An 18882-nucleotide genomic window follows, 5' to 3' on the forward strand; every position below is an offset into this window, starting at 1 on the left:
AGTTTCTAGATCTCACTTAGAGGTCATTCATTCTGAGTTGTATTATTCTAAAAGTTAAAATTTTACAACACTGGGAAAAGGATAATTTTATTTTCATTTAATAAATAAGAAAACTGAGGTTAAAAGATACTTTCCCTCCCAATCCCACTTCTTTAGGAAGGGCCTCTAAGTTAACAGGGCCTCTATGAAGGACAGTGTACCAGGAACCAGGGGCAAGAGCTTTGAGAGGAGAATAAAAGGTGCTAAAATTTGAAGGGACACGGAGTAGACAACTCTTCTGGAGTTTTGGAGGGGAGAACAGCAACCCTTACGTATTTTCTAGAGGGCTAGTAGGTTGGTCTGGTGTGCTTTCAGCATTGTAACCACTTGCAAGGAAGAGGGCTGGGAGGCTGGCATGGTTCCTCAGGTGCCTGGCCAACCTCTCTCGAGCAGAAAAGCAGACATGGACTTGAGGCAGTCTCTTCAGAAATAACTCCCGGGGCTCCTGGGTGGCTCAGTCGGTTAATCGACTGACTCTTGATTTCAGCTCAGGACATGATCTCAGGGTTGTGAGATTGAGCCCCGTGTCAGAGTCTGCACTGGGCATGGAGCCTGCTTGAGATTCTCTCTCTCTCTCTGCCCCTCCTCCCCCTCTGCACACTTGCTCTCAAATAAATAAAAATAAAAGAAAGAAAGAGCTCCCAATATTTACTGACCACCCTTCTAAGCATGGCTCTATGCTACGTATTTTGCATATATTACCTCTAAGTCCTTACAAAAGTTTTCAAAATAGTTAACACACGTCTGTCACTCTGTAGACAGGGAAACAGGTTCAGAAACTTTTCTGACGTCACAGTATGACAGGATTCAAACCAGAGGATTCAAACCCCCTTCACTAACCTAGTGGTTCCCAAGCTTGCATCCGTGTCAGAATCATGTAGGAATTTAACAACAATAAGACCAAAGGAAAATGACTGGGCCCCTCTGCCAGCCACCATGCCATAGCTACTCTACTCACAGGTAAAGGTCCAGGAACCTGTATTTTTTAAAAAGCTCCTAAAGCAGCTGCCAAGTAACCAACGCAAGGGCTACACTGGGCTACAGAGTTTTCTGTGACCAGAGAGTCTCCTTTATCAGGGCAAAGCTTGTTTTCCTCACAATAGCAAACAACTAATAAGGCTCATCATACTTTCAATTTTCCCCAAAAAGTTCAACTTATTTACTGTAAAAAGTAAGAGACATCATTAAGGGCATACATAAATAACATTCTAGCTCTTCAAAATAAGTTAAAAGGGGCAGGGCATATAGAACCTTCTCGTGTCAAGTATCTTAAAGGTATGAGAAACAAGGGGAGAGATATAGTTCAGGAAGACAATGACTGTAACTTGCAGCAAAGAGAGTGACAAAGACTCTCCAATGACCAAACTTTAGTCAGGCTCTTCTTCCAAGGCCTCTTCCCAACTAGTGTTCTGCATGGGATTGTGTCCATCCTTGGGCCTGCATCATCCAGTTTTAGCAAGAATTCTGCTTGCTGAATCAATCTAGAAAGTACCCCTCTGTCTTGGTATTTGATCACCTTGGTCTGTGTTCAGCAAGAATCTTACTTGTCAGTTTAGCAAGAACCACCTCCTTACCCCTGACATTTTCCTCTTAGTAATTTTCATCCACTGACCTACACCTTGCACCTTCATTGTGACAAGTCCCTACTAGGCTATGCTATATTCAGACTTGAGCCCAGTTCTACACTGAGGCCTCTTTTCCCCTACAGCAACAATCCCCAGAATAAAACCCACTTTTATCACTTTAACTACTATATGGCTCTGGTTTTTCTTTAACAACATCAAAATCTAAACCTATCTAAAAGCAATAAGCAAAGCTATCAGTAAGTCAAAAATTTATGCTCAGATCATATCAACATTTAAAAAATGGGGCAGTGGGAAGCCTTCAAAGAGTCTGAATCCATTTCTCAGCAGCTGTTCAAAGACAGTGACTAAGATGATATCCTTGCCTGTTGGGGCGGGGCCACGAAGAAGAAGAGTCGCCTCAATAGTATTGATAGGTTGGTGAGCTGATAACATTCTCCGGGGCAAGATTTTATCTGAGAAAAGACAGGAGAGGAGAGACTGATTTAAAATCATGGCTTTTATAAGCTTTTATATGCTAAAATAAACAGCAGCTCTTTCTGAGACATAAGATTATAAGTAATTTAGATTTTTTAATTTAGAGCTTTTCTTTAATTTTTCTTTCATTAACTTAGATTACTTTTATAATGAGAAAGCAATTTTGACATTGTATTTATAAACAACCCTCTGGAATTTCTATTTTTAATTACCATTTGGATGGTAACTTGATATGTTAATCTTCCTACTCAAAGACAATTCATGGAATTTTTTTAAGATCTAAGTACAATATTGCAGAAGTGGATATAACTTTAGATATTAGTTCCATTAAAGATTTAATAAGCTCAATTTTCTGGAGATCAATTCCTATCATAATACACGAGGAGAGCTTTTACTTAATTAAATGAATGCTTTTATTTGAAGAAGATAATCTAACATAAAAATTACTTTGGATCTGTCTTGTGCAAGCATGTTAAGGATTCAGAAGTGGGTACGTGCTCTAAACGATTAGCCATGGAGACTACGTGCCGGCTGTGAAGTTATTACGCACTTCCCTGGCTTTAGTCTATAACGTCTTTAAACAGCAAACTAAGAAATGTATGACATAATAGCTACTCAGAAACGAAAGACACATGGACCCCCATGAGATCTTTATCAAAAGCCAGGGACAAAAAACCGAAAACAACATGACCATATCGTATGGAATATACCAAACATCTCAGAATTTAAAAGCAAAGAAAGGTCAACATTGAAAAGATTAAAATAAATCATCACTAAGTCATTTTCTCTTTGTAGCCATTCATAAGCATGACTTCTTTCCCCAAAGGCATCAATCACTGTCACATTTAGTCCCTCTCAAATCATTCTGAGAAAACAAAATCAAGAGGCAGCTTGTCTAAGTCACTTTAAACAGAGAAAGAAAGAAAAAACAACCCAGTAATCAATATTACAACTCTCTTATTTTCTACTATGCATTCAATCTTAAATTTACTCTCCATTAACCTAGTCTTTCTTATCTAGAACAATTAACAGAAATCTGTAAGAGTTCAACAATAAGAAACAATTTCCCCAGTTTGACAGTTTCTAGCACATCTTTCTCAACAGCATCAGCATTAAGACACAGCAAAGAAAATGTGGAAAGAATTTAGCTACCTACTATCTCTCCTTTTGACATTCACATTCTTCAAGATTATCATATCCCTAAAGGAACTGCTTGGAAAGTGAGTGTTTTAGACCTTGTAATTGTACTCACCAGATGAGCCACTACGGTGACATGGTGCGCACAGAGTTCAGCAGTCCCATATCTGTGATATAAAAGAAGATTATCTTTCTGAAATAATTTTTACAACTGTTCAGAAAAGCAAGGAGATGAGCTTCCAAAAAGCACTGAATATTCTAAGCTGTAATTTCTCCATGGCCAAGGAATACCACAATATACAAAACTACCTAACTTGAACCGTAGAAAGAAAGAGGGAGGCTGGTTCCCGATTTAGTGCTATGATATCAAATCACACCATTTTGGGGAGCTACTAAAGGATTATCAAGACAGAATTTTTCTATAAACTTACAAGTATAACATCATTTACTATCAGTTACTACTATAAATCAATCCAAAACCAAAAACCAAAAAAAGTACATTGTACCGGGAAAGGAAGCACCATGCATCCATAGCTAACAAAGAGGTGATCATATTAGCACTAAGCACAGCATTCAACAGAGCAACATCCTAATGAAAAACAGAAAGTTCATGATACATTATTATTATTACATTTCTCAAAATAAAACAAAACACCATCAAAATCCAAATAACAACAGATCCTCAGTGGGAAGGCTCAACTTTCTGAAAGAGTATCTGAAAGAGCCTGTAACACCATTCTCTCCACATTTACTGAGCACCTACTATATATTAAGCATTGTGCTGGGCTATGGAGATTCAAGTGATTTTAAATGTGGTAGCTCAATCATTAGGATCCACAAAGATATTAACCACTGTAAAATATCTTAAAGGATATTGATCCTTATGTAAATTCTAAGAATTTTTTCCCTACAATTTTCTCAACATCTTTTCTACTTTAATTCCATTAAAAAAAATCAACATTATGCCTAAGATCTATAGGAGATTTGGTGCTACAATCTACTATTTACTTCTCCTCTTTATGAAATTGAATCAGGTAAAATCCTAACACTTTTCCTCTTTTCACTCTATCTTTCCATATCTTGCCATCCAAAATGCTTTCTCAAATGTTTTAGCTAGCCATTACATCTGAGTACTGCAAGACTCTAGGATTACCATTTCCTAAGACATAACTGAATTAAAAGATAAAATGTGCAAATTGAGAGAATGACATTCACAAAGAATACACATTAACTATTCTTTCTTCTGTATATAAATCAAAATTTCAATGAAAAGAAAGCATAGGGGTAACCTCAGTTTAGCCCAGCAGGTAACAAACTTACCAGCTCAGGGAACAATGAGGGATGAAAGGAGGCGATAAAAGTACATAGATGAACACAAACATGCTGATACAAGGTGACAGCAATTTCCACTTGCCCTTTACTCTTTACTCCTTGTAAATGAATAGGCAGAGAGAGTTCACCAGCACACTGCTCAAAACTGCAGAAAACGGCTTTGAATAGAGATACCCTGCAGGGAAATGGAGAACACTGAACCCAACATTCTTCACATTTAACATTTAGAAGGTATAATAATAATATGGCATATGGAGGGTTATTTTCCCAAAGCAAAATGTCTCAAGAGGTATATATCAACGACAGTTTCCAATATGTGTGAATATGTAACCATAAAAATAAAATATAGTCACTGTTAGAGAAATTCCTTAAAGGAGAATTTTCCTGTACCTTTTTTAATCATTTACCAAGTGTTTATCATAGTACTGAACTACACAGTCAAAGACAAAATTCATCAAGGAACATGAAATTTAAATATACATTAGGTATTATATAGAAAATAGAAAATAGGGCGCCTGAGTGGCTCAGTTGGTTAAGCGACTGCCTTCAGCTCAGGTCATGATCCTGGAGTCCCGGGATCGAGTCCCGCATCGGGCTCCCTGCTCAGCAGGAAGTCTGCTTCTCCCTCTGATGCTCCCCCATCTCATGCTCTCTCTGTCTCTATCTCATTCTCTCTCTCAAATAAATAAATAAAATCTTTTTAAAAAAAAAAAAGGAAAATAGAAAATAGGTGTAAGACAGAGAGGGGTCACTTTAAGATTGAAATCGTTTAAGAAATCTTCATAGAGGATTTAAATAACAAATTAGAAATCGGCAAAATATAAACAAGCAAAGATGACAAAGCATGAGGAGAAGGCAGGTGTGAACAGCCAGTCTGACCAAAGCAAGGCGTGTGTGCAGAAAACGAGCACATGAGTGACAGGACGAGGAGCAACACTGGACAGCGGTGGCAGAGGGACAGACTTGGAGCGCAGAGCTGGGCCAGCCAGCGTCGGGCTTGCATGTCTGAGCAGGGAGGGGCAGGAGCTGGGCTCCAGGAGATGACCTGCTACCGCACACAGAAGGCGCTCAAGGAAAGGGTGAATGCTACACCCCAGCAATCACGCATACAGTAAGATGCTGCAGACTGGTAGTGGTGAGGAGAATGAATACGAGTGAAATTTCCCAGGAGAAAACTTACAGAATCCAGCATTCTATTTATCAGAGCTCATCTTGAAATGTTAGTAAATACATCTACCCTATTACACTCAACATTTATAACACGAAGTCTTAGGCAAAAGCTTCTAAAACACTGAACAAAATTAAAATATTTTCAGCATTTGTTATAGATTTATATAATTTTTATCTGTATTTATAAAGTAACAATAAATATGAGGTCTATACAGGAATTATTATTAATATCTGATGTAACCAAAAACTTAAATTTCAAGATCATTCCAAATGACAGGGCATTCTAAACCATCTGTAGGACGACTGGGTAGAAACACCACCACGTTCGCTACCTGGTTGTAGCTTCTGAGAGCCAGCTCTCTGTGCACCACAGGGCCTGCACATCCTCAGGCTGAGACGGCAGCTTATCCATGATGACAACCAGCAGAAGACACTGTGGGAACTGTAGTTCACATGGCAGCTCTTACAGGTAACAAAAACATATTCATTACGTTACAACTTGGTAAAAATATACTCTCCATACTTTCAACAGAAATCTGATTGTGATGTGTAAAGAAGTCAGAGACATAACTGTTTTCTTGGAATGTATTTTTTCATTTAAAGAAAAACAGAAAGAATTTTAAATAAAATCTTTAAAAAGGATAATTAAGTAAGGGAAATAACCCTGTCTTAACAAGTCATAATTATTAGATGATTTAAAATTAAATCTGTATTGAAGCTTACCTAATTTACCATCCAAAACCACTTGCACGAAAGGTTGGAATGTGAGAAGCTGACTGATGAGTGGATCCAGTGTAACTAGGAAAGTGCCTGCTATTTCCTCCTGTTGTGCTTTAGAGATCCTGGCAGCATATAGACTTGGAGGAAACTTGCTGGAAAGGGAGGGGAAAAAATTCATCCATTAACAGGTATCTTCTAATTTTAGGTAGACTGATGTTCTTCCAAAAGTGAAAATATGTAAAAAATACATAGCATGTATTTTATAAAACAAAATTCTAAGTACTAAATTGATACCACATTATATGAAGGCCTCCAAACTAAATAACATGACTATAATTCCACAAAATTAAAAGTTTATAATCTTAGAGAAATCTTTGGTATTGTTTTGATGCATTTTAATACCATTTTGACAGCAGTATACTTAAAAAAAGACCATGAAGGGGCGCCACCTGGGTGGCTCAGTTGGTTAAGTGTCCGACTCTTGATTTCGGCTCAGGTCATGATCTCAAGGGTCCTGGGATCAAATCCCATGTTGGGCTCCATACTCAAGAGAGAGTCTGCTGGAGATTTTCTCTCTCTCCCTCTGCCCCTCTACCTGCTTTCTCGCTCTCTAAAATAAAAATGAATAATCTTAAAAAAAAAAAAAAGACCATGAAAATATGAATATCTAAATAACAAGTAAAAACATTATATATAGAAAGATATTTCTGATAAATTCTGGCTCAGTCGCTTCTATTAGAAGTTGTTTTAAAATAAAGCATAATGCTGAATTTACTATGAATTAATGCTCAGAAACAAGGGCTTTGCAAGAATTAAACTGTATACTAGTCCTGAAGGAAAATGCAAAGACTTCTTCATGGAAGATGTCTCAGTAAATAGAGTTGAAATGAAACTTTAGTCAAACCTATGTGAAGTAAGTAAGATGTGTGTATTCGGTACTTTTTGCCATGTTATTTTAATTGAGGATATTTAATTTGTTATTTAACTTGAGGATACCTGAGAAAAGCCTGTCTAGCAAGGGATAACAGCATTTAAAGGGATGCACTTAAGAGAAACACTTGAGGCCTTTGTAGTGTGACGGAAAAAGCAACAGTCTGTCAGTTATTAGTTGCGTGACTTTGGTTCATTCCTTTGACCTCCTTGATTCTTCATTTGTGATGTTTATTCAGAGTTGCTGTAAGAATTAAGTTATAAGTAAGGTAAAAGATTTATATAAATAAGATACAGGTATAGACTCGATAGACTTGAACTACAGCTACTAAGCATCAAAGCAAATACTAGTTTTTCAATCAAATGGTGTATTTTTAATTTAGGTTGACAAGTGTTTATTAAATGCCTGTGTCTACGTGCCATGCACTGTTCCAGGAGCAGGTAATAAAGTCGTAAACAGAATGTACAAGGTCACTGCCTTTATAAAGTTCACATGCTAATGGAGGGGGGCAGTTAGCAAACAAGTAAGCAAGTAAGACCTTAACATAAGAGATGTTAATAAGTGCCATGGAGAAAAAAATAAAACAAGGTTAAGGTGGACAAGAAATTCTACTGAATTGTTTGAATACTGAATCATTTGTGGGTTTGTACAGAGAAGTTCCATGATCTCATTGATGTCTTATCACTCACTTTGACTACCGTATGGCCAATAGACTAGAGGAAGGCAAGGGAGGAGGCAGACAGTGGGTAGGATGCTCTCTGTGGAAACCCAGGCAAGAACACAGTAGTGGACAGCATCAGATGTGAGCAGTTCTGGTGGTGAGAACTGGCTGTGTTGGGTATGCATACATACCAAACACACACTGAATATGTCTATTTATACTGGAGGTGATACTGATGATTTGCTAATGGATGACATGTGGATACAAGAACAAGGAAAATACATCAGAGATGATGGTAAGGTTTTTGGCCTGATCAATCTGAAGAATGGAGCTGCCATTTATTTATTTGGGGGGGAAGAGGGAGAGGGAGAGAGAATCTCAAGGAGACTCCCCACTGAGCACGGAGCCCAATGTGGGGTTCGATCTCACAATCCTGAGATCATGACCTGAGCCGAAACCAAGAGTCAGATGCTTAACCAAGCCACCCAGGTGCCTAGAGTTACCATTTAAACTGAAATGAGGATGCTACTAGGGAAGCAGATTTTGTGGGGGAGGTGGAGATGGAATGGGTGGGAATCAAGAGTTTGGTCTGGGTGAATGTCAGTGTAGACGCCCTGACTGGCAGAATTAGACATTAAAGGGGGAGACGAATTTAACATCGTGAGACAAAATGACCAGAAAGAGAGATCAATGAGGCCTGAGGACTAGCCACTGAGGCACACCCAACTTCAGCTGGGGAGACAAGGAACCTGCTAAGGAGAAGCAGCCAGTGAGGTTAGAAGAGAGTAAGAGGGAGAGGTATCCTAGAAGCCAATGGAAGAAGGAGTTCAAGAGGAAGGATCAAGTGCTGGCAGACAGGTTACATAAGATGAGGCTGAAAACCAACCACTGGATACAGCAATGTGGATGTTACTGATGACCTTGACAAGAGCTGTTTTGGTGAAGTGGTGGAATGGAAAGCCTGATTAGAATGGTCTCAAGAAAAAAAAGTACGGACAGTGGTAAAACAGACAACTCCTAGGAGTTTTGTTGTAAACAGAGGCAGAGGAGTGGGACGGCATTTGGAGGAGGATATGGAACTGAGAGGTTTTGTTTTGTATTCTTATGATGGGAAAGGTAATAGCATGCTGGTATACTAACGAGAAAGACCCCCGTAGGGAGGGAAGATTAGTGATGAAAGAGGGAAAGGGAATGACTGCTAGAAAAAGGTCCCTAAGCACCTGAGGGCAGATGAACCAATGCACCCATGGAGAGGCCGGCCTCAGGCAGGTGCACAGAGAGCTCATTCACGGGAACAGGGAACACATGGACCAAGACACAGAACAGTCAACGTGTGGAGGAAGTCATGCTTCCATTTTTCTCAGTGACATACACAGTGAGGACATGAATTGACAATGGGGCATGGGGAGGAGGTGTTAAGAGATGTGGGAAGTTGAAGGAGGGAGAGGTATGGAAAAAGTTGTCTAGGAGACTAGAGAGGAATGCGGGACAAATGAGAAGACAGAGTATTTTAGTGTCAATTGAGGGCTCCTTGGAAGTTAACTGTCAATTTCACATATCACTAGCCCCTATCTAAATTAGGACACTTTTCTGTAATTCACTTTTTTTTTTCTGAGATGGAGTTAACTACTACTCGACTTAAATCTCATATAAGTAAAATAAAAAGTTACAAAGATAAAAAAAAATATATTTATTTATATATAACCTTTTTTTTTTTTTTTTTTTGGCCTTTGGTATTTATCACCATACCAATTATTCATCACTCAGGTATAAGATACTAGTTAAGAATACAAAGATAAGTAAAACTCATATGGAATCTACTCTTTAAAAGCTTCCATCTTCAATTATTTTAAGCAGATAAAAATTTACTAAGACAGTAAAAAAATTACTCTCGTGTTTTATTTTAAATGGCATACACTTAACCTTTGCATGGTTCAAATGGCACTGTTACATTTTAATAATAATGGCATTCTTCTTACCTGTGAATCTGAAGATAAAGCTGGTGCAATGTACAGCAAGAATCAGAGAGTAAAGGAAGAAATTCCTAAAATAAAACAACTCTATTCATTCTTTGTATGCACTATGCTTTTCTAACCCATATCCTCCCACAAAGGCATGTGAAATAAAATAAAATCCTGGATATGCCACGTTAAAAAAAAAAAAAAGAAGGTTCTTGCATGAGAATAAAAAGGAGGATAAGGCTAAGCACCTAATTTGCCACTAAAACTATCACCACAACCACAATTAGCAGCTATCACGTACTGAGTACCTACTAAGTACTCCCGTAGACATGTAGCAAATGACCTTAGGTATATCACTTTATTTCATTTTAGTCCTCTCAAAAATCTTATGACATATTATTATCCCCATTTCACAGAATAGAAAGCTAAAGAATCAAGTAACTTGATCAAGTCACATAGCAAAAAACCAGTAAGGCTAGGATTCGAGTACTGCTGTGACTGCTCCATCATGGCTAGGCTATCTCTTAGGAAGTAAAATAAACAGTTCTTATTGTATCATAGGATATAGAAAAAAGCTGATGATTAACTTTTAAAAAATCAAAGATTCCTCTGATAGAAAAGGACTGATTAAAAATGGCATAATTAGGCATAATTTTGCCTCCTACACGCCAAACAAATGGGTATGGGTATGGTAACTCCCCATCAAGTGCCATTGGTGCCAGGACCCTCCCACCAACGGGCCAACTACATAAGTGGCGGCTGCCCAGCAGGACCAGTTCGGGAGCACCCGAATAGGCTAGCAATGTGTCCGTAGTCAGTGTGCCTGCCACGGAATTTTGACTATAATAAAGTCATTGGAGATCCTTATCTTTTCCTCCAAAGGGAGGAAGACAAGGTTAAAGACAAATTCAACTGGGACAGAGTTTTTTTTTAGTCACCAATATGTATTACTAATGATATTTCTTTGGCTGTTATAAGCATTCTCTGCTCTTCTCTCCAAATTATCTGCCTTGATAACTTATCTACTCTATTCATATTTCTTCAATTATCACTGCTATCCTGATGACTCCCCAGTATGCAAGTCTTCTTAAAATTAGTATACAATTTTAAACCTTTGAACATTTCAACTATAATAATTAAAAAATTTAAAGATATGGTAGAAGTAATTTATAAACAGTATTCAAAGTCAAACTGAATTATCGTCTGAAAATTGACTTGTGCTTATAGAGGTAATTTTATTTATATTTATATTTATAAAATAAAATTATTTATACTTAAAGAAATAATTTTTCCAGAGAATTTCATAAAAATAATAACATGATGTTGGGGCGCCTGGGTGGGCTCAGTCGTTAAGCATCTGCCTTCGGCTCAGGTCATGATCCCAGGGTCCTGGGATCGAGCCCCATATCAGGCTCCCTGCTCCGCGGGAAGCCTGCTTCTCCCTTTCCCACTCCCCCTGCTTGTGTTCCTTCTCTCGCTGTGTCTCTCTCTGTCAAATAAATAAATAAAATCTTTAAAAAAAAAGATAATAACATGATGATGGTAGCGACTTAAATATTTAAGTTGCTACCATTAAATGCTCAACATTTAATATTTAAAAAAGAAACCTATAAAATATATTCCTGACAAAATACCTTCAGAAGATTGTTTTTGGCAGTAATGACAAAAGCAGGACAATTTATAACTTATTGTGGATTTCACATTTACAAATTATAAAAAATAAGCCTTACCTTGGTATAGTGCAAAAGAGAGTTGGCAAAGAAACGACACAATTTGAGTGTTTTCTGAAATAATCTATAGTCAGCATTATCCTGTTCCAAAAAAGGAAAGAAGAAAGCATAATAAATAAGAATATGAAATCAGCTAAACTTGTAAATGAGACAATACTTTCTAAAAAGATCTCTTAATAAACAGAGTATACACATTTTCCAAGCAAACATAATTCTTCTCTGAATTGTCGTTACAAGCAACACAAACACTAAATGACAGAGATTTTTCAAAAAATTAAACTCTAAAGAAATTTTAAGTTATACAGCAAAAGAGGTAGGTGATCATTCCTGGTTGATCTGAAAGTTAAAGAAATTTAAATACCTTATTGCTCTTTGCTATATGGAGACCAAGAGATGGTCAAAAGAAAAAGTCTCAAATCAATACAAGAATGAGATATGAAAGAAAACAGGGAAAAGGTATGAGAAGGCAGTTCACAGAAAATACAAACTGTCAATAAACTAATATTGAAAAAATTCAAATTATTACCTAATTACGTATCTTTTGAGGGAAAAGGGGGGAGGGCTTTTTAATTAGCAAGTATGAAAAAAAACTGGTCATATCCCAAAGTAGCTGAAGAAGTGGGGTAACAGGCACTTTTTTTTACCATTCCTGGGAGCAGAAGATAATATACTCCTTGCATTATTATTAAAAACTAAAGTGTTGAATCCCCTTGATCCAGTAGCAGTTCCACTTATGGAAATATATCCTATAGAAATACTAGCTAGCACAGAAATGCAGTGCAACATTTCTATATAGTGAAAACTGAAATGAACGAAATATTTGTCAACAAATTCAAGGTATTTTCATAAACTGTAATCACAACAGAACTATTAAAAAGAATTGGGTAGATTTATCTTCACAGACACAGAAAGCCCTAAGATAATTCAGTAAAAAATCAAGCTGCAAAACAGTATGTATATAATCCTATTATTATTTAAAAGTGTGTGTTGTGAGGGGTGCCTGGGTGGCTCAGTCAGTTAAGCGGCTACCTTCGGCTCAAGTCATGATCCCAGGGTCCTGGGATCGAGCACCACGTCAGGCTCCCTGCTCAGCGGGGAGCCTGCTTCTCCCTTTTCCTCTGCCTGCCTCTCTGCCTACTTGTGCTCTCTATCTCTGTCAAAAAAATAAATAAAATCTTTAAAAAAATAAATAAATAAAAGTGTGTGTTGTGTTAATATTTGCTTCCTAACCCCACAAAAATAAGTCAAAACTTGACCCGTGGCTCTCTCTAGAAAATAAAAGTAGGATTTCACTTTCCATGTTAAATATTTCTGTAATGTGTGAGGGTTTTGTGAGTATGTATTACATTTGTAAACTGATAGAACAGTGGTTGTGTGTATGCAGGGGAGGTAGAGAGTGGAGTCATCCTACCTGGATTGAAATCCCGGCCCTACTACAACTACTACATACCTTGGGAAAGTTATTAAACCTCTCTGTAAGACTGCAATGTGTGGCTTATACTACAGTTTATTGTGAGGTTTAAAGTGTCTGACACTTAGGCACCTAAACTCAATAAATGTGGGTTGTTTTGTCACTCCAATATGCTAATACACACCATAATCCAAAAAGCTTAAATCAGTACCATAAAATTAAGTCAAATAGATACCTTACTGTCTTTAATTAGGAGAATAATTTCATATGAAATAACATATCTTAGCTTTAATGTTAACTGACTATGATTTCTTTCCAATATAGCAAAATCTTAAATAAACCAATCAAAACAGAACTGGATGATCCATTAATTAAATATGACCATTTTGACCTTTACTAACAATATTTGGAAACAGTTAATTTCCTCACCAGAAATAGTTTAGATGAAAATTCACCTTCTCTGATAATAATAAACATGAATTTTCTTATAGAGTGCTGTAGAAGCTTAAAAGTACAGAGATTAAAGATGAATCTACACTGACCGTATAATATACTCAATAAGAAATCTTAGGCTTAAATGTCATATCACAAGAAATCTTCCCTGACTTCATGATTGGATTCCTACCTTTACTCCCATTAGCCAACATCCAGTTCTCCAAAGATCACACCATTCTCTAACTACCTGTTTATTTTTCTCCCAGCCTAGACTGTAAATGGTTGAGGGCAGAAAATTTTACTTACACAGAATAAGAACTCTGGAAATGCTTATTAAATGAATGGCTCATTCATAATGGCTCATTCAAAGGAAAATTGCACAAGGTTTGGTTGAAGGATCTAGTTTTACTTCATTACTAAGCATACTGATTAAATCTAGAGCTTTTATTTTGACATTTTCAAAAATCAAGTGTATAATTTATAATCCCATCTTGATATACTGAATAATTTAAAACAGAAAGTATGTAGGGGCACCTGGGTGGTTTAGTCGGTTAAGCGTCTGCCTTTGGCTTGGGTCATGATCTGGGGGTCCTGGGATTGAGCCCCACATTGGGCTCTCTGCTAACCAGGGAGCCTGCTTCTCCCTCTCCCTCTCTGTGCACGTGCTCTCTCTCTCTCTCAAATAAATAAATCTTTTTAAAAATTTTATATTTATATATTTATAATAAGCTATATATTTATGTAGAAAAGTATGTTTATTTTCTAAATATCAATTTCTACAAGCATTATATGAACAAAGGTAGCAATTACAGTGGAAATTTATATTAATTGCCCTACAAATAAATTCCCCTTTTTTTTTTAAGATTTTATTTATTTATCTGAGAGAGAGAGAGACAGCGAGAGAAGGAATACAAGCAGGAGTGGGAGAGGGAGAAGCAGGCTTCCCACTGAGCAGGGAGCCCAATGTGGGGCTCGATCCCAGGACCCTGGGATCATGACCTGAGCCGAAGGCAGACGTTTAACCGACTGATCACCCAGGCACCCCAAATTTCCCTATCTTTATAGAAAAACTAAATCATTGGTGGTTAAAAAACTGTATGTTAAAAAACCCAATACAATATTCTCTTTTTGAAACCAGTTTTAAAACTTAACAGAGAATAAATGTCAATCTCAGAGCTGCTAAAGGTTGAATTGTATCTCCCAAAAAGATATGTTACAGTCTTAATCCCCGGTACCTCAGAATGTAACTTTATTTGGAAATAGGGTCATCACAGATATAATTATTTAGGTAGCAGCTACACTGGAGTAGGGTATACCCTCACTTCAGTACAACTGGTGTCCTTATAAGAAGATGATGGGAAGATGCAGGGAGAGAAAAGCACATGATGATGGAAGCAGAGAATGGAGTTCTCCAGCTGTAAGCTAAGGGATGCCAGGGACACCAGAAACTAACAGAATGGCATGGAGCAGACTCTACCCTACAGCTTTAAAAGAACATGGTCCTCCTGAGACATTTCAGATTTCTCTCCTCTAAACTGCGGGAGAATAAATTCTGTTGTTTTAAGGCACTTGGTTTGTGGTAATTTCTTATGGCAGCCCTAGGAACCTAATACAGGGACTGATACATCTGTATGCTTTCATACTTAGCATATCAGCTATTAAATCTGGTGGTTTTATTTTGATGTTTTTGAAAACAAAGTGAGAAAACTTTGCTTGGAAGAATTTTAAAAAAATGGTTTGATTCCTCAATAAATATCAATAGTGAACAGCAGAGGGCGCTGTGACTCAGAATTTAGAGTTCAGAAAGGAGAAACCAAACAGACCATCTCAAAGCTCCATTTTAGGCAACAGACTGTGAGTAGTGCTAGTCACTTTACCAGTTCCAAATTTTCACAGGGAAAAACATGAAACAGTTAGGAAAGTTTATAATGTAAATTCTTTGATTTCTGCATACAAGCGGTTTATATAAACTGAACTTTGTGTACAAATAGCCACCCTGGTCAGGCACCCTCAGGACTTCTTTCTCTTGTACTATTCTGTTCCTTGGGCTCGCCCCATGTGCCTCCCGTCCGAATCTCTTCTAATCTTCCTCTCCCAGCACTCCCTGGAGAGTCTGTGGGCTCAAGTTAAGCAAGAAGGAAACTGGGAAAAGAGGAAGTTAGGATTGAGGATACAGATGTATAGGATTGAAGTGGAGAAGGAACAACCTTCCTGCCAGGACACAAGATACTCAACCAAATGCCTCCTTCTTCCAGGAGGGTGAGGAGACTGCAAGGAGACCGATGGAAGGAAGTGGGGGTGGAAAAGAAAAGGGGAAGAGAAAGGATGTAAGGGGAGAACAGATAAGAGAAAAAGAAGAGAAACAAGAAGGAAAAGGTTAGCCCCTTCCTAAAGCTACTCCTCAGTTCCTTTTTACCCACTTCAGAACTGCTTTTCAAATTTCCATCCTCCCCATGGATCAGTCCTTCCAGATCAGCTCTGCCCCAGGAGTTGCAACCAGTCTTTAGGAAAGGGAGGAACCCTTACACATCCACCCACCAGCTGCTGGGTGGGGAAGAGCCCAGATACAAAGGAATTGCCTGTAGCCGCTAGCAAGTTCACAATGGGAAGGGAGGTTACTGTTACTTTACAGGAGAAATATTTCATTCATTTTCCACTGAAATTACTACATGCAACTCTTAGGTCCTGAGTACTATTAATGCTATAATTTAGGGCCATTATGAGTTAAATAAAACTTAAAGGGCTAGTCTGAGAACAAAAGGCACTATGTATAAAATTGTTATAGAGAAATAAACTATTAATTCCCAATAAACTTGTTATAAATTTTTATAATACGTTTCATAAATGGGATGCCAATTCAACACTGTAACTTTTTGAAATCAAAATAAATGTAAAGTAAGTGCGCATCAATTTGAGAACACTCATACATACACACAGTTACATATACCATCACTACAGGTTGCAACAGATTGGTGAAGAACAGGCCAACTGTGGCTATATCAGACAACCTTAGATAAATAAAGGACTAAGGAGTTAGATTTTTGACCTAGGGTAGAAAAGAATGAAAGGATTCTGAGGAGAATGCTTCATAAACATGCCCCCTTACATAAAAAGGGGGGTGGGCAGGAGACAGCTAGTTTCTAGAGGGAATAAGAGCAGGTAGGAGTCTAATGCAATGTTTGAGGTGAAAAGTAATTATGGGCTGTAAATAATCTTAGATTGAAAAAACAACAGTTTAGGTAAACTGATCCACAGATTCAAATGAGATTTAGTAACTGCTAAATGCATAAAGAGCTACTGTTCAATGTGCTATTAGACCATACTTTACCTGTGCATCTGACTGTGTCATCTGCTCAGCTAACTGTAAACAAGAATGGAAGGAAAAAAGAATGTCTTCACACAAGCTGGTGATTATATCTCTGTGTTTCAGCTGACTCTTTATAACCGACTGGTGCTTAAGGCTCTGCCTAAATGAATAAAAAGAATACAATCACAAGTAACACATCAAGTAACACAGGACCATAAAAATATGACTTGAAGTAACATGTAAAAATCACAATGCATCATATATATTAGACATGACATAATTAAGACATGCTGGTGTCACCTCTGAAGCTGTCATGTTAGCTTATTAAGTGACTAACTTTTTACTTCTCCTTATAAAATATTAATTGAACTCTTACTAACGTTCCAGGTATTCTGCTAGGCCCTAGAGATGGAGAAGTGAAAGAAGTCACTCTCTGCTTTGTCTGCATGGAACTTCTGGTCTAGTACAAGAGAGAATATTAAATAATTTTAAGAATAATTAATTACAGTTGTAATAAATGCTAAGCTAGAAAACTCCAGGATGCTACAGCAGAGAGATCTAAAATAACTTACTCTCAGGGTAAGAATATCAAAGAACACTATCATGAGGATGTAACACTTAAGCTGAGAACTGAAAGATAAGCAGGAGTCAGCAAGGTGTAGAATATGGAGAGGGGCATCCCAGGCAGAGGGAAAGAGTGGTGAGAAGGCCCTGGGATAGGAGAGTCTGAGGAACTAAGAGCAGGGAGAGAGCAGCAGAGATGGGCTGGTGAAGAAGGCAGAGGCCAGAGAGGATTAGGTTGTAACTCTTAGTAAAATGGGATGGATTTTAAGCAGTAGAGTGACATGCTCTAATTGACATTTTCAAAAGATCAGACTGAACACTGACTAGCAAATGAATTGGAAGAGGACAAGAACAGAACACATTCAATGGTAATGATGGTGATGTGGTAATTCACTGGGCACTCACATGCCATGCAGAGTTCTTAGCATTTCATATCAATGAACTCAATTAATTCTCACTATAAAGCCACCAAGAGACATGTGGTTGGCTCAGTTGGTTAAGAGTCTGCCTTTGGCTCAGGTCATGATCTCGGGGTCCTGGGATTGAGTCCTGCATTGGGCTCCCTGCTCAGCGGGGAATCTGCTTCTCCCTCTCTCTCTGCCCCTTCCCCCTGCTTGTGCTCTCTCTCTCTCTCAAATAAATAAAATCTTTTAAAAAAAATAAAATAAACCCACCTAGAAAGTGCCATTTTAATTACTCCCATTTTTGGATAAGCAAATTAAGGTTCAGAGAAAATAACCAAATTTCCCAAGTGTTCAGGAAGAGTAAATGATTTCAAAATGGATTCAAGCACATGCAGAATGGCTCTGGGTTAACACTTTTAACCACTGCACTATTACTTGTTGACAAGTTAATGATCTCCTGGTGATGCAAGAAAAGCACCTAAGACCTAAAAATATTACACTGACCTTTAATTTTTATGCATGTATATAAAGTAGAGGTTCTTAGCCATTTTTACATCTCAAATCTACCTCTTCCCACCCCCAGGAATCTGATGAGCACTATGGGCACTCTCCCTGGCAAACTTTCATAATGCTCTAGCTAAAATTACTTTATAAATGGAATTAAACTTGAACAACTCAAAGGCATATAATAAAGGGATTATACTCAGCTCTAATTATAACTATTAATTTCTCTAAGCCTGGAAATAAACACCTGATGGGTTAAATAACAGTAGTAGTAGGCAAGTGGTTAAGGCCCATGGCCCATTATTTCAAAAGTACTAGTGGGAGGCAAACCATAAGAGACTAATTCTAGGGAACAAACTGAGGGCTGCTGGAGGCGAGGTGGGTAGGGAATGGGCTAAATGGGTGATGGGCATTAAGGAGGGCACTTGTTACGAGCACTGGGCATCATGCAAGTGATGAATCACTAAATTCTACCCCTGAAATGAATAATACACTGTATGTTAACTGACCTGAATT

The 18882-nt window shown here is 37.8% G+C and overlaps 1 protein-coding gene across 1 annotated transcript in view; it reads right to left on the reverse strand.

Annotated features, from left to right (window-relative positions):
- Positions 1–18882, reverse strand: part of C6H1orf112 (chromosome 6 C1orf112 homolog) — a 48734-nt gene that overhangs the window by 19519 nt on the left and 10333 nt on the right. Inside the window, exons 8-16 of the mRNA XM_021682822.2 lie at positions 16916–17054; positions 11742–11822; positions 10030–10094; positions 6462–6610; positions 6071–6200; positions 4557–4743; positions 3743–3825; positions 3352–3403; positions 1988–2077 (exon numbers count right to left, since the gene is read on the reverse strand). Of these exons, the coding sequence (XP_021538497.2) occupies positions 1988–2077; positions 3352–3403; positions 3743–3825; positions 4557–4743; positions 6071–6200; positions 6462–6610; positions 10030–10094; positions 11742–11822; positions 16916–17054 (976 nt within the window). The remainder of the gene's footprint in view (positions 1–1987; positions 2078–3351; positions 3404–3742; positions 3826–4556; positions 4744–6070; positions 6201–6461; positions 6611–10029; positions 10095–11741; positions 11823–16915; positions 17055–18882) is intronic.

The sequence above is a fragment of the Neomonachus schauinslandi genome, chromosome 6 (genome assembly GCF_002201575.2).
Source record: "Neomonachus schauinslandi chromosome 6, ASM220157v2, whole genome shotgun sequence".
Taxonomy (NCBI): Eukaryota; Metazoa; Chordata; class Mammalia; order Carnivora; family Phocidae; genus Neomonachus; species Neomonachus schauinslandi.